The sequence below is a fragment of the Aythya fuligula genome, chromosome 1 (assembly GCF_009819795.1).
Source record: "Aythya fuligula isolate bAytFul2 chromosome 1, bAytFul2.pri, whole genome shotgun sequence".
Taxonomy (NCBI): domain Eukaryota; kingdom Metazoa; phylum Chordata; class Aves; order Anseriformes; family Anatidae; genus Aythya; species Aythya fuligula.
The window spans coordinates 73,739,832-73,762,371 of record NC_045559.1 but is presented as its reverse complement, the minus strand read 5'-3'; the positions used below and the strand labels follow the sequence as shown (position 1 = coordinate 73,762,371).

Below are 22,540 nucleotides of genomic sequence, written 5' to 3'. Positions count from 1 at the left end.
AAAAGGAAGTTACATCTATAAGGAATTATAATTTAAGTGGAACTTCGGCATTTATAGACCTAAGAGTACTTCAAAAATCTTCCCCTTTAATGTCTGTTTCCCACACAACTTTCCTTATGCCTCCTTGTGGCTGTATTCCTGTTGGCATCACAGTGCAGGAGCTGCTTGAGGGAAGAAGCTCTAACTTGGCAAGTGCAAGCAGGGCAGGGTGAGGCATACTGTGAAAGCTGTTTGGTCTGATGTGTGATGTCTCTTAGCTCCCTGACCTTTGGTTGGAGAACGTTCCAAAAATACGAACGAATGCAGAAAAGGTACAATTACAGCTTTGCTAATAATGATGTTTATTCAGGAGGCTAAATCTCAGCCTGCAGACCCTGTTCTGCTCCTTTCCCTTTTCAAAAGGAGTACAATACAGAAAGCAGCTGTGCTGGTGGCTGGCAGGCCCCCTGCCCCCATGCTTTGTGCCACCTCAGCTCTGACTGGCCTCTTCAGCACAGTTCGCAAGCTGTAAGGTCTCAAAATGCAAGACTGGTGTTTGCAGCTTGCAGAGCATAGGAACAGCTTTTCGTAATTGAGGATTTTAGTCATGCTCAGTATCATGCTGTGAAACAGAACTAGCTAATATCTTCAAAATGGAGTTAAGAGATGTACTAACTCGTCTTAAGTGCCTTCATTTCAAGTATCTGTGAGAGGAGGAGTGGGGACTGCAGTATGCTGTTGTTCCTGGCCTCTTCTGGGACAGTAGGATTGCTATCTTTTCCACTAATATTGAGCTGGAAAAAAGTGAGTACTTATGCAGGATTTTGTAACCTTTGCAGAATGCATGCGTATGATTAGTCTGTGATTTGATTTTCAAACAGGAAAGGGGAATGCTGACTATTCTTGACAAAAGTGCTTATTAGCACACTGTGAGTATTAGTTAATTGCCATCCTTTGCTTCCCTCCCCCCCCTCCCCACAGAAGCTTCCCTTGTAGATCTTATAATTATGTGTCTGGAAATCCTTGCTTTACCCATGAAAGAATATGGGACTTGGACCCCTCTCCCAAAGGAGACTGAAATACAACAGTGCTTCTGCATGTGATTTTAGTCCGTGCTAACGCAGACCTGTGACTGAATAGATGGGGTTACTGCAGTCTCCTTTTATCTCCTGCTTCAGATGCATGTATTTTAATAGGTTGCCTTATAATAAGTAGTTGCTATCCGAGTTTAGGGGGAGATAGACCAGACCGTGGAGAGTGTAGAAATGTTATAGTACTGTTACTGATTTTCTTACTGTTGAGCTCTATAATACTAAACAATTTTTATTTATTTAATTTTTACTCAAATTCAGTTTCTCCCATGTAGCAACATGTAGGGAAGTATTTTAATATCCATTTCATTGATGCAGCATACTCTGCTGACTTGCCCAACTGTTACTGAGTGGTACATTTGGGAGCTTGAAAGATTCCAAATTTGTGTTCACCAGACCATGCAATATCTATCTTCAGCCAGTTGCAATGCTAAAATTAAATACGTTTTCATCATTTGGTAGGTCTCCCTGGGATTCTCTGAGGCTTTTAACGAGGCCAGTGGCAAATAGTTCTTGGTGTTCTGCAGTTGTAAAAGGTGGTAATGAGTGATGGTGGTGGTATCAGAAAGTGAGTTTGGTTTTACAGTTTGCTGTCTGCTGTAGATCTGGGCCATTCTGCAGACAAAGCTTACGTGCCTCCATTCTAGAGAAACAAGCACTCTGACACTGCTTTTACAATAGGATCGAGTTTCTTGCAAAATATTTTCAGCTGGTAGTCTGGTGGCTCAGTTTTATTAGCTATAGAAGGATGTTCTGTTGAATTTATTTTCTACTCTAGCTGCAGTTCTTCGTTCCATAAACTTTGGGCACATTTTGAAATGGATCTACCAGATGTTTGTTCTTACTATGTCTTCTACCCCTACATATACAGAAACTTTGCGTTTATTACAATCTTTCTTTCTGTTTTTTCCTTCTCCTCAGTGAGTGACCTGCAAGAAGAGGGTAAAAATGCAATCAATGCACCAATGAATCCAAGCACTGTGGACATGCATCCAGAAGATACTTTCTTAGGTATAGTATTCATGCTACAGAACTCAACTATGTTATTATTAATGAAGGCTGCCACTGTGACTCCATATCCACTTCTTATTTGTTGAATATAGATGGCTAAGTTGAAATTGAGAGAATTGAGAATCATTGTATATAGACATAGACTAGGAAATAGAGATGCTAAAATGGAATTTAAAGAGCAATGCCACCTATGCAGCTACACTTAAGTAAGCGTAGAAGAAAATAGTCTTGCTCAAGGAATTGGCAGAGGACTTGAATTTTTCTATGGCCATCCTGAAAACATAGAAAATTGGGATTTGCAAAGAATTAGATGGAAAATACTGCTGAGTTTGTCTATTTAAGAGTTGCTTCAGTGTCGTTAATCCATTGTCTAGTTGCATTTCAGTCTCTATTTGTCCTTTATTTCGACATCCTTCTTTGGTAAGGAAGTAGTATCTTTCCACATATAGATGCAAAACTGAAGGATCAACTGACAGAAAGTCTGTAGCAGAAGTGTGTGTTGTGGTTCCTATAGAACCATTAAACTGCCTCAACTCAATGTGTGTGCTACACTTTTGTTAACAGCTGGATGCCAGGTTCTGACTTTGGTTACTGCTGGCACTTTGCAAGTGATGTTGCAGCACAGTGGGACCTGATAATGAACAAATCAACATTTATTTTGTTGAAAACAATAATATGGGAATATGTAAAACGAGGAATGCTTTATAGAAAGAAGGCAGGTATTCAAGTTCCAGTTCCCCTCCCTGCCAAGTCCATTAAAGAGCAGCAACATAATGTAATAGCAGTAAGTGTTTAAAGCTTGTTGGAAAAAAAAATATTTTTTTTCTTTCCTGGACATAACTTCCTTAACCTACAGAATTAATTGAAGCAAGCTGAAGCAAGCTGTCATGGTGGCAAATAATAAAATCAGTTTTGAAGACCTGTCATGCAAAGCCATGACCACTGGTGATCCTTAAGCAAAACTTCATGATGAATTGTATACCCTTACGGGTCTTGTTCAGGATTTCAGTTTGCAGCTTTTTGGATGTGTACTGGGTGTCACTTCCTTATAGCTAGAGTGCCTGACTCATCCCAGGGGGTAATGAGGAAATAAAGGAACAAGGGAGGAAAAAAAAAGAACAAAAAACAAAACAGCTGAAGAAATCATGTGTCTTCCTAGATTTGTGGAAATTTGTCAAGAGTGTTCAGATAAAAGGGTCTTATTTTTATTAATATTAAAGGCCCTGCAAAATACCAAACCCAAACGTCTGGGAAAAGCCTAAGGTAACCCAGTAGGATAGTATAGTTTGCCTTGTGATTTGCGAGGGTCATGTTTCCCACCTGAGAGCAGTGAGATCTAGCACTGTATTAGCAAGTCATGGTATATTGGTCATTGTCAGATTTTGAAGATTTCCTCTATGCAAAGTAGCAATGGCCCAATCTGTGGTCATACCCAAGACCCTCCCTTGTCATCGTGTTGGAAGGAATTGGGAAATCAAATGGAATATAGGATTTCAAATTGCCTCTCTAGACTCATCAAAAGATAAATCTACAGGGTCTATAAATTATTATTTTAGCTGAAGGCATGTGGATCTCCTCATTCGGTTTTGACACTACCACCTGTTCTTGTGTTCCTGTTGTGTAGTAGCCAAGGTTTGCTCTCCACTTGAACAAATCCAACCTTGATAACAGCTGTCACTTAACTACTAAAGGAGCTAAAATGAAGGGTGCAGGGAGAGAGGTCTACTACTTGAAAGCAAGCAACAGAATTTAAAATACAACACTTGTTCCAACTGTTTCTTAAATACTGATATACATAACTACATAACTACAAGAGCATATAAACATTGAATGTGATGCATATATTCACACATGCTATTGGGAAGATAAAAAAAGCTGCCAAAAGCTGTTTGGTTGTTAGCTTTACAGATTTAAAGTTGATTTTTCTACCTATTTTTTAGTATGAAATCATCCATTCTAAAAGTTAATCTTTACATTCCTACCTCTTGTAGTTGAATGGTTGGCCATTGGAGAGCATTTTCCACATCTTGCCATCCCACAGTAACAGAAGAAATAGAAGACTGTATACCTGAGAGATATATTTTATGTCCTTCCGGCACACATAAGCAGAACTGATGTAAATTGGGGTAATTTTCATTTTCTGGGTTACCCAGAGATTAAGCAGTTCCTGCACCCAGGGCCACATGTGTGTGACCCTTGCTACGTGTCAAGTTTTAGGGAAGCACAGACTGTCAGTCTGGGTCTCAGCAGCTGCACTAAGTGCAGTGCCATAAGCTTGCTTTACTTTTCAAGGTAGAGTAGTTTGGAAAATATCCTTATATTTTCAAATACAAACTACATACAAATTGAGGAGAAAGAGGAAAGTAATTGGCTGCCCTTTTTGGTTTGTTAGTATTAGTATGCCCTGCAGTATAGAGAATGGTGATTTTTCTGATGTATTCTGCATACACAGAGCAGGATCTGATTTGGAGGAGGTCAGTGGAAACAATTTATTTTTAGGAAGTCGTATTATCTTTGTTTGACTGTTAAAAAAAAACCCTAATACTTGATCATTGGATATTCTCTTGCCAGGGTGATGACTGGGCACTGTCATTTCTTAATCAGCTGACAGGTCACTTCATGAATAGTAATTGTTGCAGTATTTCAGCAATGTATATTTGATCTAACTCGTTTCCCATTTCACTTGGACAGAGGAGAATGAGGAGCGCACTATGATTGATCCTAACTCCAAAGAAGACCCCAAGTTCAAAGAACTGATCAAGGTAGGATATCAGTACTTGGTCTTTTTTCAGATCTTTAACCACTGAGCCAGAGCCATTTACAAGCTGGTTACCATGAATACAATGAGGAGGAACAACTTGTAACTGAAGTACATCTGTGAAAACTGAGGAGACAAACAAGGATGCTGTTGGTAGGGCTAAAAGCAACAATGAGAGAAACAAGAAACCCTGAATGTCAGAGCACCCATGAAATAGAGCTCCGCTATCCACTTACATCCTTGTGATTATTAAAGGGAGGATCAATACTTAGCTTTGATCTACTGTAGTCATTGCACATAAATGTAGGTTCTTCCTCTCTACAAAGACATGAAAGGAGCCTTGGAAAGATTTAGAGAGTTTTCTGGGAAGGAAAGAGTAGGACTACATGTAAAATGAGCAAGCACATGGTAGGGTAGACTAAGGAGACCTATGATGTTATAGGAAGGTTGGAAATGAGATTCTTCTTCCTTTATACTCTGTTGTTTTCTTTTTTTTAAAAAAAAAAAAGTAGAAAAAGGGTAAAGAAGGTTGGTCCTATATATTATTAATTAAAGCCGTTAGAATTTTTCAGTTTTCATCCTGAATCGCATACTGATCTCCAGAGCATGGATGGAGACAAACAGCTGAGTGAACTGATGGACACCTTAGCTAATGTCTACTTTCTGCCCATTGTGTATGAATAAGGCATTGAGCAAAACAATGATTTTGAATTTCATGAGAACTTGCTAACTCACAACTTGATAATTTAGTTTCTCAAAAATTATTAAACATGAATTTGTTCTGATTATCTTTTGTGCAATTCCTACTGTTCTTACTTTAACAATGGATAACTCAAGATTTGTGAAAAAGAGCCTACTGTCTTCTAGAACTTCGGTTACGTTTTTTTCAGTGGCTTCTTGGAACAGAGAATTATATCTACTCTACATTCTGAGCAACAGCACTGCAAAGTGACTTTGTTTTGTTTTGTGTGGTTCTGCCTCTCATGATTCTTTTTCCCTGGTTATTGCTGTGTCTGTGTTTATGTGGCAGGGAGGTAGAAAGTCCCTAGTTTACTTGTAGTCTTGGGCAGGGACCAGAGCATCCTGAGTCGGTATTGTTGTTGGAGACACTTGCCCAAGGTGCTGGTGATAATGTGCCCCCAGCTGTGCTGACATGAGGTGTGGCTTCTTCCCTCCTGGCAGTGCTTGTAGTTTCCGCAAGCTATGATGGAGGGTTTGGTCTTGAAGGACTGCTATTTTGGAGAACCTTTTCTATCTGGCAGGTTGTTGAAATTAGCATAGTGAAAGCTTGGGCAGAAACAGAAGTGCTGGCAATTCCGAACAGATATGATCTCTTCCCCAAAAGGGTTTGTGCTTATGTCATAATTCCCGGTACACTTCCTCTTTATTTTTTTTAATAATTAAAATTATATATATATATATGTATGTTTTAGAAACAGCAGTTCAACTGTGGCTAGGTGGGTCAGAAAAATCTGGCTAGTGTTTACCCACTCCAGACAGGGGAGTGAGCTGTGGCACATTCCTTTTAGGATACTGTCATGTCCTCTGTCTACAAGCATATGCTTCGCAGAATGCCTCAGCAAACTGTTCACCTGCTAGATCTTTAAAACAAGCCCAATGATCTGTTATTAACAGTGCAATAACATGTTTAGGATTACAAAACCACATCAAATAGGGTTTAGCAAGGAGCTGTGTTCAAATTTCTTTGTTATTCTAATTTACCTGGAATACAGTGTGTTTTTAATTTTTTTGCACATTCTTTCTTTGTTAATACCTAGATCCATTAATTCTTTCAAAATGTACAGTGGTCTTGCACCACTCTTTCAAAGTACACTGTGGTTTCTTTGCTAGTGGAGCGGTAATATTACCATGAATAATTCAGTTGAACCATATTTTCTGCAGTGAAGAAACCAAATGTACTCTGTGATACAGGAGACTTGATACTGAAATTATAATTGCTTTTAAATTGGAAATTTTGCTTTTGAATTTAATATAAGGTGGTGAGTCTTTCTTGGATGTCACAGTCTAACAAGGTTATGTTTTTCTTTTTGAAAGGCTGAAAACCTTCAGAAGGAATGAAAATCAAACTTAGAGCAGGACTAGGGATTGTGTCTGAGTGCCTGAAGTGCATTGCAGGACCAGGCTCTGGTTCAGTACGCCAGTTTGCACTTGCATGAAGTGAGGGTACCTTATTACCAATTAAACTGCAGCAGCTGGTGCAGGGAACAGCATGTAACTTCACAATGTTTCCTTGGGATCATCCTCCAAGGAGAGAGATGTGTCCTGCAGAGTGCCTACTTGAAAAATTATGTAATTTAGGTAATTGCTGAACGTTTGCATACCTCTCTGCAGTTGAGTTTTTACAAGGATGTAGTTAGAAAAACATTTCACACTATGTTGTTGTGAATCTGTAAGGCAAGGAGAGGTTTGAATCATGTTGGCAAAACCTGTTTTATGCCACAGAATGAGGGTAATACAAGCAAATGAACAATTTATTCCTAATTTTGTGTTCCTCAGTGGTTAATGAAATTTTCTGGCAGCCCCAGTGCTGGATGAGAATTAGCCATGTTAATACTATACAGCAGCAGCCAGGAGAAGAGACTGTCTGCCCCACAGAGCTTGAAATCAAAGATCTCCATGGCCTCGCAAGGAGCAGGGAATTGAATAGATTGAGGTTGTTGCATTTCAAAGTAGTTCTCTCTTTTTCCCTCAAAGAGGGAAATATGTATCAATAGCAGCAACAGAGCCTGATGCCTCTTCAAATTTGGCAGTATAACATAGTTTCATCGGTGCCAGCCCAAATCTCTTTCAACACCAGAGTAAGACATGCCAATGGTTTGCCATCACTGATTTTGAGTGTTTCTGTTCCCCTGTCAATCACATGCAGTTGGGGTAGATAGAACTCAGTGCAGAAAGGAAGCAGAGATATCTGTTGCTGACACTGATTTAATACCTCTTTGTCTCTGCAAAATGTTGTTTGAATTTCTACTAGCCTGGTGTCATAGGAATTATAAGCATAGTGAATTGTTTGGTGTAAGCTTTTGTGAGCATTTGGAAGCGATTTTGACAGAGCTGCTGGGATTCAAACTGTGTAACACCGTGGTGATGAAGAATCCAAAAGGAAAAAAAAAAAAAAAACAAAACTCGTTCTTCTTAAAGCAAATATAGAGTAAATCCCCTCACTGAAGGCTGCTTTGTTGGGGATGCAAAAATACACTCTTTAAATCCTATTGCTCATATTAAAATCACTAGGAACTAAAATTACACCTTAAAGTGTTGTTTGTTATCATCATTGACAGTGTTCTAAAAATAGTTCACCACAATTTGTCACTATGAAGTGATATGTTCATATTTGTTTAGATAAGTTCCCTGCATGGCCTTGTTTGCTCTGCATGCAAATGCAGTTTGGGACATGGCTAGACAGACCCAAAGCTGAAAATTCAGATCAGGAAAAGATGTGTTGTTATTTATATGTATAGTATAAATAATTTACTCACAAAATACTCTGTTTCTAGTGTCTGAAATACGTGAGCTTCTTTTACATATCATCCAATATTTGCTAAGTGACAAGAGAACAACTAAATGAAAGAGTTTGAGTTTTGCATTTGGGCTGTTTTGTGACTGGATCCTGAAGTGTATCCTGTGATGTATCTGGAGGCAAACAAGAAGAAACATGTCTGTGATACTTAGAATCAAGTCTAGTTTGCTATTATGTTATTGCAAATCTGTTTACAGTTCAGTTTCCATTAATACCTATAATACCTTAGCTGATCCATGTTGCTAATTCTAAAGAGTGTTGGTGGGCTCTTCTAGCTCTCTTTTTAAATGTGTTCAAAACTTAGGAGGCTGATCTGTGTGTGCTTTCCTTGTTGTTCATGGATTTTCTTTGTGTATGGGATGCAAAGGTAGAAGGAATCTTTTTTATCCCCTTCTGGCTCAGATGTGACTGAGGTAGAAGATCCGAAACATAGTTGTACTTAATAGGCTGTAGGAATTGAATCAGAATCTTAGAAATATACTCATACATTTCTGATCTGACAATTATGCCACCAACATAAGTGGCAGATTCCCTAGGCTTTTCTCATGTATTTTGATAGATACAATATGCTTTTACCATTTGAATCCAAAAGTATACAATTGGAGCTTGCAAAAATTGGATTCTGTTAGTAATGCCTTACCTTGACCAAAGACAGCAAGTTAAGAGTTGCAAGGTGACTTGGTAAGATCAGAGACTTGGTAAGATCAACTGATGCTTGCAACAACCTTTGGCCCTTAAAGCTAAACTTCAATGTCTAAACTTTGCATGGATCAAACACTTCTGCTCTAGGTACTATCTGAAATGTGTAAGCATTCTGAATTTGTAGTAAATAAGTTACTTTCCAATAAATTACCACCTTTTCAATGTCAACACTTACGGCTTTTTAAAATTCACTGTGGTGAAGAGAAAACCAAAATGAAGCTGTTTTGGTAAGGTTTCATGTGTGACCAAATGAAATCTTGTTTCCTGTATGCTCTTTCAAAGGCCTGCCTTTAAAAACAAGAAGCCTTCTCTCTGTTTGCAGCTGGCCAGTACTTTGTACTTATTCAACAGTTTCCGGACCTGAGTAAGAATTTCTAATATTAATTTATATGTTCAACCCTGAAGTCACTTAAACCTTCATACTTTTGATTTGTGCTTCCTAATTCTCCCTGGGTCATTAAAATCAGGGCTTCCTTTCTTTGCTGTTTTTGTGACTGGGGTTCCCATTTTCTCATTGTGCCAGATGCATTCATGCAGCTTGTCTTGTTTTCCATTTTGTTCATTAATCTGTAGAGCGGCCGTGGGGTCCTTATACCCTTGAACTCTGCAGATTCACTCTGAATGTGCCTCGCCACTATGGCAGTAGCAAACCTGCAGAATAAAATACTTCACGGAGCTGGTGAAGTTTGATATAAAAACCCATTTCGTGAGGATTAAAAACTAAATAGGCCAGGCAGATGACTTATTTTTCCTTCTGGATTTCTACCACTCTTTTCTCAGAGCTTTCTGCCTCACGGAAAATTTCAGTTTTAAACACAGTGTTTAGTAATGCAGTATGGCTCATTAAATCAGGCATATGTATTTGGCCAAAAAAGGATGTAATAAGTGGATGTGTCAGAATTTAAAGCATCACTGGAAATTTTACAACTACAAACACGTGTCTGAGCATTTGATGCAATTCAGAGATGTTTTCTATGAGTGTGAATATGTGTGAAAGGACAGGCATGATTTTGAGGACACAGGGATATATAAAAGTTTTAAAATCACTGCTAATCCCAAATACTATACTGCCTGCTCTAGTGATTTGCAACCCTTTCCAGAGCAGGGGAGTTGAAACTAGATGATCTTTAAGGGTTTTTTTCAACCCAGGCCATTCTATGATTCTATGAAAAATTCATAGAAAAATAGCTTTTCATAAAAGTGTGCTCTAATTAAGAGACATAACGAACATTTCCATGTACCAGTGTGCTACTTTGTGAGCCTGCAAGTACTGAACAAGGTGAGGCTGAGGTGAACTCAAGATCGTTAGCTGTATATGGGATCTGGTGGTGGTTTCACCAGCCAGTGCATGTAAGGAGAAGCATGGTGCTAGGGCTGACACTGGGACAACAGGCTTTGCAGTCAAGCAATTCCTCAGTCCTGCAATGCATCTCTTACACACATTTTAAAGGCAGCAAATATAGCCCTACCTTAGAAGTTAATATTGAAGTGAAGATACGTAAAGTACAGACACACAGATGTGAAGGAATGGGTAGAGGAGTTTGAGGCCAGAGAGATCCAAGTTAAGCATATTTTCACACACAGGAAAAACTCTGGCTTCACCTTATGTCTGCTTCCCACTCTGTGCCTGTATGAAACGGTTTAAATTTTTAGAAATCCAGGTTATTGAATATTTTCTGCTTCTGTCTTTGCATGAAGGAGCAATTGTAAAGAGCTGGAGCATTGACTCTCCATGAAAAAAGAGTCATAATGCATTTCTGTGTGTTAGTCATTTCAATAAGCAAAATGGTGCTTTACATCCCTTGCAAAAATTAAAAGTTAAAAATAAAAATCGGTGCAGAAAGATTTTCCAGGCTCCTGATTAAGACACACGCAAGAAATTAAGAATTACAGCAGGAAAACCGGGGGTGTGTGGAGTTTGTTTGTTTTAAGTTGCAACATTTGTCACTCTTCAAGGACGGTATAAAAACTTTTTTTTTTTTGTTTAAATATAAATTACAAATTTGTTTTCCCACCAGAGCTGGAGTTGTAGTCTGAATACTAAAGTTAGAACAGTCTTTAGGGTATTTTTCTTTCATTCAGGTGCTACTCTATTAAAAAAAATAATTATGGCTAGACCTCGTATCGTTTGTATCCTTTTATGTACTTTTTTCCCAAAATTTTTTCAGTACTAGATTTCTCTGAAACATTTAAGTACTACATAGTGTAAGTATTTCCCTTTTTAAACAATCTATACCCATATGAGAATATTTCCAAAGCTGCTTCATAATTCTTCTGTACCTAAACTTTTGGAAATAAGATGTTGGCTCCTATATTAGAAGATACTTCTAGACTTTTGTTTTTAATTCCTTGGCATTTTGTGGATTTTGACTTCAATACTATTCAGCACAGGAGAAAATAACATGTTAAGTACAGGTTTCAAATAGTTTAGCATCCTAAGTCATATTTAACAATGCTTTTGAGGGCTTAGGGAAATGAAGCATCTTCATATTAGGGGATTTGATTGTCATATGATAGTTTCAGCTTAATTTCAGGTGATTTTTTTAAATCACAGAATCACAGAATTTCTAGGTTGGAAGAGACCTCAAGATCATCGAGTCCAACCTCTGACCTAACGCTAGCAGTCCCCACTAAACCATATCCCTAGCTCTACATCTAAACGTCTCTTAAAGACTTCCAGGGATGGTGACTCCACCACTTCCCTGGGCAGCCTGTTCCAATGCCTCACAACCCTTTCGGTAAAGAAGTTCTTCCTAACATCTAACCTAAAACTCCCCTGGCTCAACTTAAGCCCATTCCCCCTCGTCCTGTCACCAGGCACGTGGGAGAACAGACCAACCCCCACCTCACTACAGCCTCCTTTAAGGTATCTGTAAAGAGCAATAAGGTCACCCCTGAGCCTCCTTTTCTCCAGGCTGAACAAGCCCAGCTCCCTCAGCCGCTCCTCGTAGGACTTGTTCTCCAGACCCCTCATCAGCTTTGTTGCCCTTCTCTGCACCCACTCAAGCACCTCGATGTCCTTCTTGTAGCGAGGGGCCCAAAACTGAACACAGTACTCGAGGTGCGGCCTCACCAGAGCCGAGTACGAGTACAGGGGGACGATCACCTCCCTAGCCCTGCTGGTCACACTGTTTCTGATACAAGCCAGGATGCTGTTGGCCTTCTTGGCCACCTGAGCACACTGCTGGCTCATATTCAGCCGACTATCCACCATCACTCCCAGGTCCTTCTCTGCCTGGCAGCTCTCCAACCATTCCTCTCCTAGCCTGTAGCTCTGCTTGGGGTTATTGCGCCCCAGGTGCAGGACCCGGCACTTGGCCTTGTTGAACTTCATGCAGTTGACCTCAGCCCATCGGTGCAGCCTATCCAGATCCTCCTGCAGAGCTTTCCTACCCTCAAGCAGATCGACACACGCACCTAACTTGGTGTCATCTGCAAACTTACTGAGGGTGCACTCTATGCCCTCGTCCAGATCATCGATGAAGATATTAAAGAGAACTGGCCCCAGCACCGAGCCCTGGGGGACGCCACTAGTGACTGGCCTCCAACTGGACTTGACTCCATTTACCACGACTCTTTGGGCCTGGCTATCCAGCCAGTTTCTAACCCAACGAAGCGTGCGCCAGTCCAAGCCAAGAGCAGCCAGTTTCTTGAGGAGAATGCTGTGGGAGACGGTGTCAAAAGCCTTGCTTTTGGAATTTTGGAATTGGGTGGTCACTTTATTGAAAGACTTCAAAAATCTCTTCTGAGATGATCTACGACAAGAAAATACCTCATTACTTAGGAGTTGCTTTTCTGTATCACTGGTGAATAGTTTTCAAGGCCAACAATAGCATTCCTCTTCTCATTGTTTTTCAGATAAGGCAGTCCTTTACTAATTTGTCTCATGTCTCTCTCCAACCATTTACCATAAATGTCCGTCTTCTGAAAAAGATTGAAAGAGACAAAAATAGCTAATTGGAGTTTTCTCTTCAAATGTGGTTGTGTTTTCCCACCTGCAGAGCAGAACTCTGCTGCTTTATTTAGACTGCATCTTCTTGCATTTAACTTTTGCTGGCTATAATCTCCAGTGAACTAGTTTTCAGGCTAATGAACTAATTTGGGCTACCCAGAGAAGTGGTTGAGTCACCATCCCTGGAGGTCTTTAAAAGAGGTTTAGATGTAGTGCTTAGTCATATGGTTTAGTGGAGGACTTGTTAGTGTTAGGTTAGAGGTTGGACTAGGTGATCTTGGAGGTCTCTTCCAACCTAGATGATTCTGTGATTCTGTATAAATTGGATGATACCCCTGCCCAACAAATGGCATTAGGTGGGTGTGGGAGCATGGGTCTTGGATGCACATGTCGAAACAACAGTGGTAACTATAACCACACAGAGGAGACCGTCTGATGGAGGGAATGACCCAAGTAATAGATAAGGCTCCTGCAACATTACAGGGCAGCAGTAGAGCAACTAAACTGGTGTGGAGCTTATCCTTTTATATCCACATCTATTTTTTGATGTCACTTTATCTTTCCTTTACCTGCAGTAGAGAGGACCACTTTTGATACTTAGAGTTATTTTTATTATTGAGAGTTTTCCTCCTTCTGTGCACTGTAGGGGGCAAAAAGGATTTGAGTTACCTCTATATGCATTGATGATGGTCCTTGCTTTCTGTGATGGACTGGTTGCCATATGACCCAGCTAAAATTTGCTGCTTATGCTGTTTAGAGCTGAGTTTCAACCCTGCACTTTTCAGCATGCTTTGTAAGTGCTGAAGATACAGGTTAGAGATGAAGCATAAGAATTTCATATTTGGATTGTGAACTTACTTTTGAACATTAAGCCTAACAAAGCTTCCTTGAAGTTGGTAGACTCAGTGAACCTCAGTAAGTAGGCTGAATTACTTAAATATCCATGTTACCAATATACTCAAATATTCGTGTTTGTAGGATTGCCAACGCATGTGTGTTTCAATGCAATCCTATCTGTGTTTTATTTACCTTTTTTTCATAATGTCTTGAATATTAAACAAAACAAAACAAAAAGTTCTTAGCTATCCTGACTGCAAAAAAGATGCAGAATTATGGGGCCTAGTCAGAAAGTGAATTTAAAGCATCCACAAGTTGTATGTGAAGCAAATTAAAAACTGTAGACTTTTTAGTTGATGCTCATTTTTTTTAACGTAGCTCCCCTTAATGTATTTTGAACATTTGTGGTTGGCAATACTCTTCTCCCCTTATGAATCAAGGATTTAGCAGCAACTTTACATCTCTTCCCACAGAACTATATTATTTTGCAAGTAATTTGATTTTCCAAATAATTGATCGGAGGAAAACATTCCTGCCAACTTAAAACAGTCAATGCGTTTTTTCCTGTAACTGTTTGGAAAATATTATCTTTGGCACCTGGAAAACTTAACTCAGTTCCTTTTCTTTTTAAAAGTTCTTTACATTCATTCCTGTTTTGCAGGTGACAATGATTTTTATAGTTATGGTGGTCAGCATAAGAGGACTATTACATACATACATTTTTGAATGGTTATCAGACCCAGTTAACCAAAGTTTTAATTACAGTCTTCTGTAATAGCTGAAGATAAAATGCGTAGTCCTTTTGCTTAATGGCAAGGATCTATCTAGTGGGTCTGTTTAGCTCCTATTAGTGGGAGCATTCACTGTTTCCTCTCCGAAGCTCTTCTTCCTGGTCTACTACTCATGTCTGTTCAGGATAGGGATGACAGTGGGAGTGCTGGGAGCCTTTGTGTTTGTGGGACTCTTGTTCTCTACTGGCAGGTCTGCTGATTGTGTAAAACAGATGACAGGATTTTTTGGACTTGGAGAGCAGGTTTGTTAGATACTAGCAAAGATGATTGCTGTAGAGCTGCTAGTTGCTATTTGCTTTAGCATTGGTGGAATGAGGAGACATTTTAAAGAGGAAAAACAGAGGGCACTACGATTGCCATGTTGCCAGACCTGAATTAAAAACAGAAAAAGCAAAAATATCTCTGTTTTTTCTCTGTAACTTGGAAATACATAAATACGGTTACTCCTCCTGTTTACTATTCCTGGTTATTTCATGGAATATATTTCTGTTCCTGATTACTGCTCAAAGGAACATATTTCAGTATTTTTTTTTTACACATTTGTCTCCTCTTTCTGTACTTGCAGGTTCTAATTGACTGGATTAATGATGTGCTGGTGGAGGAGAGAATCATTGTCAAACATCTTGAAGAGGACCTTTATGATGGGCAGGTGCTGCAGAAGTTGCTAGGTGAGTTTACACAAGAGAAGGTGGCCCCAAAGACTGGAAGGAGTCCAAAATTGATCCCTTCCAAAGCTGCAGACAGTAGGGAGTCTGTGCAGTAACTTGGCATCTCACCAGGGATACCGTTTGTTTCAGTGATAGCTACACTGTCAGGTTTTCCATCTGTTCTTCTCAGGCAGACTGCTAAAAGGGGTGGAAATTGGGATGAGTCTCAGGTAGCTGATTTGTGGACTAAGAATAATCCAGAGATCTGAAATGTGGCAGAAGAAAGGTGAAGAAATTTGTGTTTACAGCGGGAGACCAAGCAGGAGACATGTGGCCCAAAATTTTTTCTGCAGTTTGATCCTGAAAGCTTTTTGGACCGAAAGCTATTCTTGAGGCCATAACTGAATTACTTTTAAGGGAGAAACAAAACAAAACAAAACAAAACAAACAAACAAACAAACAAACAAACAAACAAAAACAACAACAAAAAAACAAGGAAAAAAGAGAATGCATGACACCAGGCACATATTTACAATGTGCTCTTCTATGCAAATAATACATGAGGGGATATACTCAGTTAAGCAACTGTGATTTTGCAACCCCCTTACATCTCTGCAGTTGGTATGTGTGCTTATGCAAGAAGCACAATGGAGAAGAACTTTAATGAAGTTGCATTGATTTATAGGGGTATTTTTAGCAAACAAAGAGACTTGAAGCTTCAAGTGCCAATGTAGATCCACACAGTTTCTTGGAAACAGCTAAGTAAGCTGAAAGCCATCTGCCTATGTTATGTTTTCAAGAGTGGGCTGGGTTATGGATACGTGTGTCAGAGTGGGGCAAGAGGACTTGGTGTTGCTAATTCCTTTGGTGCTAACTGATGCTTCTTACTGAATTTTCTGCATATGCTCCTTAAATAAGATTTGCAGTGTTTTGCTGAACATAAGCTTTTACAATTGGTTAATAACAATTTACGTGCCATTAAAAGTAGCTTGAGGAATGAAATGACAGTACTTCTAATACTTTTTGGTTAGACTGTAACTGGGACCATCCAGCCATAGTGTGGTGAGGTAGAGTATTGTTAGTTTAGCTGAGGAGTATTTGTGTGAATGCAAATTAGTTCCAGGTCTGGGATAGCATCTGGTGGTTTTTGTCTCTCACAGAGAATTTCCAGTTGAACATTGCTCTGGTACTCTTACATAAAGGCATTCAGAAAAAGGAGCTGAAGTCTTACCCTGTTACATAAATCTCTCAGTAAATTACCTTGCCAGTCCTAACATTGAGGTGTTGTGGATTTACATGACAAGGTTTTGGTAGCAGGGGGACTGCAGGGATGGCTTCTGTGAGAAGAATCCAGCAGCTGCCCCATGTTAAATAAGTGCCAGTTTCAGCCAGCTCCAAAAGGACCCACTGCTGCCGAGAGCTGAGCTGATATGTGATGTTCTTTGCACCTCTGTGAGAGAAGATTTAAGAAAAAAGGGGAAAAACAAAACAAAACAAACAAAAAAAACTGCTACACAACAGCAACTGGGAGAGCAAAGAGTGAGAACTAGCCCTGCAGCCACCAAGGTGAGTGCAGGAGGTGCTCCAGGCATGCAGAAGAAGTTCCTCTGCTGCCTGTGGAGAAGCCCCTGATGGAGCAGGCTGTCCCCCTGCAGTCCATGGGTCCCATGGTGGAGCAGATCTCCATGCCTGTGGAGGAGCCCCCAGTGAAGCAGGTAGACCTGCACTGAAGGAGGCTGTGGCCCATGGAGAGCCCCTGCAGGAGCAGGCCCCAGGCCAGAGCTGCAGCCCGTGGAGAGGAACCCGCAAAGGAGCAGGGGGTCTGGGGGTAGCTGCTGCCCGTGGGGGACCCAGATTGGAGCAGTATGGTCACGATGGATAGAGCCTGTGGTACCGACCTATGTGGGAGCAGTTCTTGAAGAGCTGTTGTTTGTGGGCAGCCCACGCAGGACCAGTTCGGGAAGGACGGCATCCTGTGGGAGGGACCCCACATGGAGCAGGGACAGAGACTGACCATGAAGGAATGGTGGAGATGAAGCATCAGGGACTGACCGCAGCCCCCATTTGCCTACTCCACTTTTGGGGGGTGGAGGTAGAAGAGGGTGAATGGAGGGGAAGGTGTTCTAGTTTGTTTTCTTTGTTTCTCACTTCTCTAGCTTGTTAGTAATAGGCAATAAATTTTATTAATCTCCCTATGATGAATCTGTTTTGCCCATGACGATAATTGTTGAGTGATTTCCCTGTCTTTATTTCAACTCTTGAGCCCTTTGCATTGTATTTTCTCCCCCTTTCCCTTTGAGGAGGGGGAGTGAGAGAACAGCTGTGGTGAACCTCGGCTGCCCACCTGAGTAAAATCACCACAGGTGTGTGCCTTCTTACTGTTGCTTCTCTGGAAGCTCTTTGAAATAAGAGGTGAGCTGGCATTGCTCTGAGTCCTTTCTGGGATGCAGGGTGAAGTATTGCAAATGGATTTGCAAATTGGTCTCAGTGCTGAAGATAGACACTGGTGTGTGACATCAGTCTGACATTAGAGGATAAGAAGAGGGCAAAACTGTACTTCCTGTGCTTACATGCCGGTGTTTGGGCAGGTGGTAATTTATTTCATAAAAGCCATTTGCTGTTGGGAACGTGTCTGTGGAGGCCTTGATTTCCACCCTCTGGCTTGCATATGTGTAGAAAGAGCTTAGTTGTCTGTACATACATGGCCATACAGTTGGACTTAGCTTATCCTACAGGAGGAGAGGTGATCATATACATCTTGCAGGCCTGAGACTTTTGACTGGACTGACTTTTCTTTATTTTCTTACTGTTGGGCATCTGACAGGAGACCAAATACTTTTCCCCTAGCCTGAATCCATCACAACTCAGCCCCAGTCTCTCAACATGATTTTTTCAGTGGTGCCTTGATTTCTTCAGCAAAACGTATATTCCTGAATTTATCTAACTTCATACTTTCTCAGTGATGCAATAGGCAGCAAAGCATGTCATGCTAGTGGTGCTTCTGGTGCTTAAGGCCTCACAATTAAGTCACCCCACTGTTTTGTAACAAGTCCTTTATACCTACAGGAAGGGCTGACAAACCAAGATCATTAAACCTCAAGTAATAGTTACTACTTCTTGTATGTGAGAGATGTTTCCAAGAAGATCTGTCTTGATGGGCAGATGAAAGACAACAGTTTGTTAGTGGGTTTACTCTGAAGCTATTTGGAGTATGAGATTTGCAAGTGACTGTTAGATTGATTCAGGTGGGGCTCCTTTCTTAGTTAATTTTATCAAGGTACTGTGGTGCAATTGCCTAAAGTAACTACAAAAATAAAACTAACATTCACATTTTAAAGAAAATGTACAGCACTGAAGAGGCTTTCAGGGTAGGTCATAGCTGCATTACCTGAGCGTTCCCTAGGCTTCCAACCTTAGATGCTATTGCACTGGGGGAACCTGGTGGAACTCTAAGGAACAGTACGGAGCATAGAGTGGAGTGGAGACACCACAGCTAGGCTCTGTGACCAGGTGGAGCCTTGATTGTTCTTGTGCACACCAAGACCAATAAGCTGCACTTTTTGCTACCCTAAACCAATGACCTGTCGTGTTTTGACAAACGCTGTATCCTAGTTTCCTTTTGCTCATTATAATATCATTATAATACCAAAACACACCTCCATCTCAAAAGCTACCTGCCTCCACAGTGCGACCACCCCTCACAGAGCACGCACTCTGAATTTCTTGGAGCCTATACCTTTAAACAGAGACGGGAAAAATTTTTACCAATCGTAAGTAAGATATGCTTGACTAGAGTCACTCAGGCTCCACCTAAAAGATAGAGAATAGTATAAATTGGCCTAAGAGAGAGGGGATGTTAGGGAATACACCATTCTGAGGAAATACACCATCCTGAGGACCTCCCGACTCCTGGGATCAGTCAATGGGCTGAGCCTCTGTTCTGCCCCCCCCCCCCCCCCCCCCCCCCCCCCCCCCATTGGGACACCTTTGGACCTTTGGGTGAGATTGTGAGATTTGAACACTTGGTTATACTGTGTGCCTCCGCAGAAACTTAGAAATTTCTATAGAGTCTTTGTGCCTTTTAACATGTTAATTTCCAAGCTGTGCACTTGTATATTTCATGCATGCTAGCTGGCTTTTGCAGACAGTAACTATCACTAGCAATACAAAGAACCCGTGTACCTGTTGCTGTAATAATTTGTGCATTGTTCCTAGCTGTGGTAGTTCTCATTGAATGCAACTAGAGTAAGGGCGGTTATATGTTATTGGTGAATCTGTGACTCTGGTAGTTCAGTGCTCTGAATCTGACCAGACCCATGACAGTTAATGCGTTATTGGTGAATCTGTGATTGTGATAGTTCAGTACCCTGAATCCTACCAGACCCAAAACGGTTAATTGGCTACACCCCTTAACACAACAGGTACAAGTTGTGCTACTGAGAGTGGCTAGAGTGGCTTGGTGCACATGGTGTCAGGGTAAAGAGAAATAAATTTCTTCCTGCTGACTGGAAGTTCACCTGGGCTGAGAGTAGATAGGAACAATAACATAACAAATGAATCTTCTAGGACAGATTATTAAAAAAAAAAATAAAATCCAAGATTGTTTAAAATAATACTTAAGTGTTTTGGCAGTCAGCTTAAGAAAGGCTCAGAGATGCCTTGGCTAAAGAACTTTTTTCCTATTAAGAGTATTTTGATAATGATAAAAATTTCTTAATATAGATTGATAGAAACATTCAAAATGTTAAAAGTACTCATGAATTGATAAATTACAAATCTCTTCTGTTTGGGTTATTAAAATGCTTCTGTTTTTCTGTTGTTTTAAAATATACACAGCTATGAAAAATGTTTAGAGGACACACTCTTGAACTTGAGACCAGAAGTATTTTCATTATTGGAATAATATGTCTTGACAACTTAGGAATGTTTCTGAAGCCCATCCCATTTTGTGAAAACTACTTTGATTAAGTATGTTATTTTCTTTTTTTGTTTTAAATACTTGAATATATAGTTGGAATATATTGATCCAGTCCTGATTTCCTAGTCCCAGGAGCATAGTGAGTGTGACTCTCTAGAGTGGAAGGAGAAAACAGATGAGTGGTCTACATCACTCTGGCAGCTGGAGAACTCTCTGCACCTTCCACAGCTTTCTTTTTTTGTGAGAGGGACATTCAGCTCCTATGTCTTTGGCAGGAGGGCCACAGTGGAGAGGAAGAGAAGAACTGGCTTGTCTATGAATTTGGCAACTAATAATTATATTACAGAAACAAAGTTCAAATCTTAGTAATGGCCTTTTACAAAATTTGCTTCTTTAGTTCATTTGTGGAATTAATCAACTATGATGTGACAATGTCATGACAACATGACCATATTGTACCAACGTATTTCTCTAAATGGGTTCCAGTAAGTCACTATAAATCTGTGACTCTTCATGAGTTGAGAAGGCATGCTTTCCTTTAGATTCCTTTAGACCTTCAGCTAACCTGAAATAGATCTCACTAAGCTGAAGTAAATGTCCACCCAAGCACTTTTTTTTTTATTTTTTCCTAAATTAACTTCGCTTATTAGAAAAGTCCATTGAACTAGTGGAAGTCCCTTGTGTAGAGAAGGCTACCTTGTGCCACATGTTTTTCAGCAGGGAAAGAAAAGAGGAGGCACAGTAAGTATTACTACGAACTTGTTGCCTGTCTGAAAGTTTTTATATTTTTTTTTATATATTTTGACACCTGATTGGCGAGCATGTTCTGCCAGACCTTACCAGTTTTCTATCACAGGGTTTATTGGAACTGACACACTTTGATGAAAGGTTTGCTTTCAGTGGAAAATTACTCTGCTGAAAATATTCTATCAGAGCGCAGCTTTGATCCCCACCATTCTGTGGTTGTTATTCCCACGCAGCTCCTTGTTTAATCTGATATTGCCTGTTTCTTTTTTTGTTGCTTTCCTCAAATACAGAAAAATTGGCTGACCGTAAACTGAATGTAGCAGAAGTGACGCAATCTGAAATTGGTCAGAAACAAAAGTTGCAGACTGTTCTGGAAGCTGTCCATGATTTACTTCGACCCCATGGCTGGACAATCAAGTGGAACGTTGACTGTAAGGACATAGCTATGCTTTCTGTCTCAGCTTCACAGGCAGAGGAGGGCGTGATAATCAATAGCTTGATCATACTCTTTACGATTTACCATGTTTTTTTATTTATTTGCATGTATTACCAAATCCATGTATGGATTGTAACTGGTACCTTCTTCTGTGATCTTTGTTTAAGGACAGACAAACATGGCTGTGGGATAATTGAAGTGCTGTTTCTTTAGGCATATGCTTTCGTTAGGCATTTTTTTGTTTGCTTCCCTGAATTTGAATCCTACAGACATGAGAATTTTTTAGTCATTCAATTACAAGAGGATGATTTAAGCCTTCAGGCCACCACAGTGAGAGTCAAAAAGATGCTTCATCCTGTGTAAGGATATTGTTTCTGACAGGCTAAGCAGAAAGTGCCCTGTGTTCCAGCTTGGCCTGTTACGATCCAAAAGTGAGAATGAAGTTTGGGAAGTTGGTTCACGTAGGTTGTGGGTGCTTTTTGTCTCTTACAGCCAGGTAATCTTTTGTTAACACCTTGAACATTTTCTAAAAGCAGAATTATCTAGTATTCTCCAGTACAATGGAAGGAAAGTGATTGAGTCCATTTGTTTTTATTTCACTGACTAGGGAGGGAGCTGAAGTGTCTGGAATCCTAAATTTGTTATGTAGCTTGAAGGGAATTAAATCTAGGCTCTGCTACCTGTAAAATTATTTCCTAAACTTCGTTAATTTAGGAAAAGGAAGAAGGAAACAAGAAGACTGTCTTCACCAAAAACATATTTTTAGTTCTTCTACCTTTTTTCCCAGGGGTATTAGTTTAAAATAAGGCATCAGTATTCTTTTATTTGCTTCCTTTTCATTGTTCCCCGCAGCAATCCATGGCAAGAATCTGATTTCCATTCTTCACCTTCTGGTAGCTTTGGCAATGCATTTCCAGGCTCCCACTCGACTGCCTGAACATGTGTCTGTACAAGTGGTGGTGGTACGGGTGAGTATAAAGTCATATGAAAATTTGATCAAAATAATCACTCTAATTTTACACTACCAGGCTGCTCCTATCTGCTCCTGGCTTATTTAGAAAATTATTGTCCTAGTTGTTACAGAATCACAGAATTTCTGGGTTGGAAGAGACCTCAAGATCATCGAGTCCAAC

At 40.2% G+C, this 22,540-nt stretch overlaps 1 protein-coding gene across 4 annotated transcripts in view; it reads left to right on the top strand.

The window, feature by feature from the left end:
• Positions 1 to 22,540, top strand: part of PARVB (parvin beta) — an 86,406-nt gene that overhangs the window by 33,610 nt on the left and 30,256 nt on the right. For 3 of the 4 annotated variants that reach the window (XM_032207749.1, XM_032207750.1, XM_032207751.1), the window contains exons 2-6: positions 1,992 to 2,081; positions 4,773 to 4,843; positions 15,225 to 15,327; positions 21,262 to 21,402; positions 22,260 to 22,375. In XM_032207749.1, coding sequence (XP_032063640.1) covers positions 1,992 to 2,081; positions 4,773 to 4,843; positions 15,225 to 15,327; positions 21,262 to 21,402; positions 22,260 to 22,375 — 521 coding nt within the window. Of the gene's footprint in view, positions 1 to 248; positions 312 to 1,991; positions 2,082 to 4,772; positions 4,844 to 15,224; positions 15,328 to 21,261; positions 21,403 to 22,259; positions 22,376 to 22,540 lie in introns of those variants that run through there. The other variant, XM_032207752.1, reaches the window with a different exon arrangement.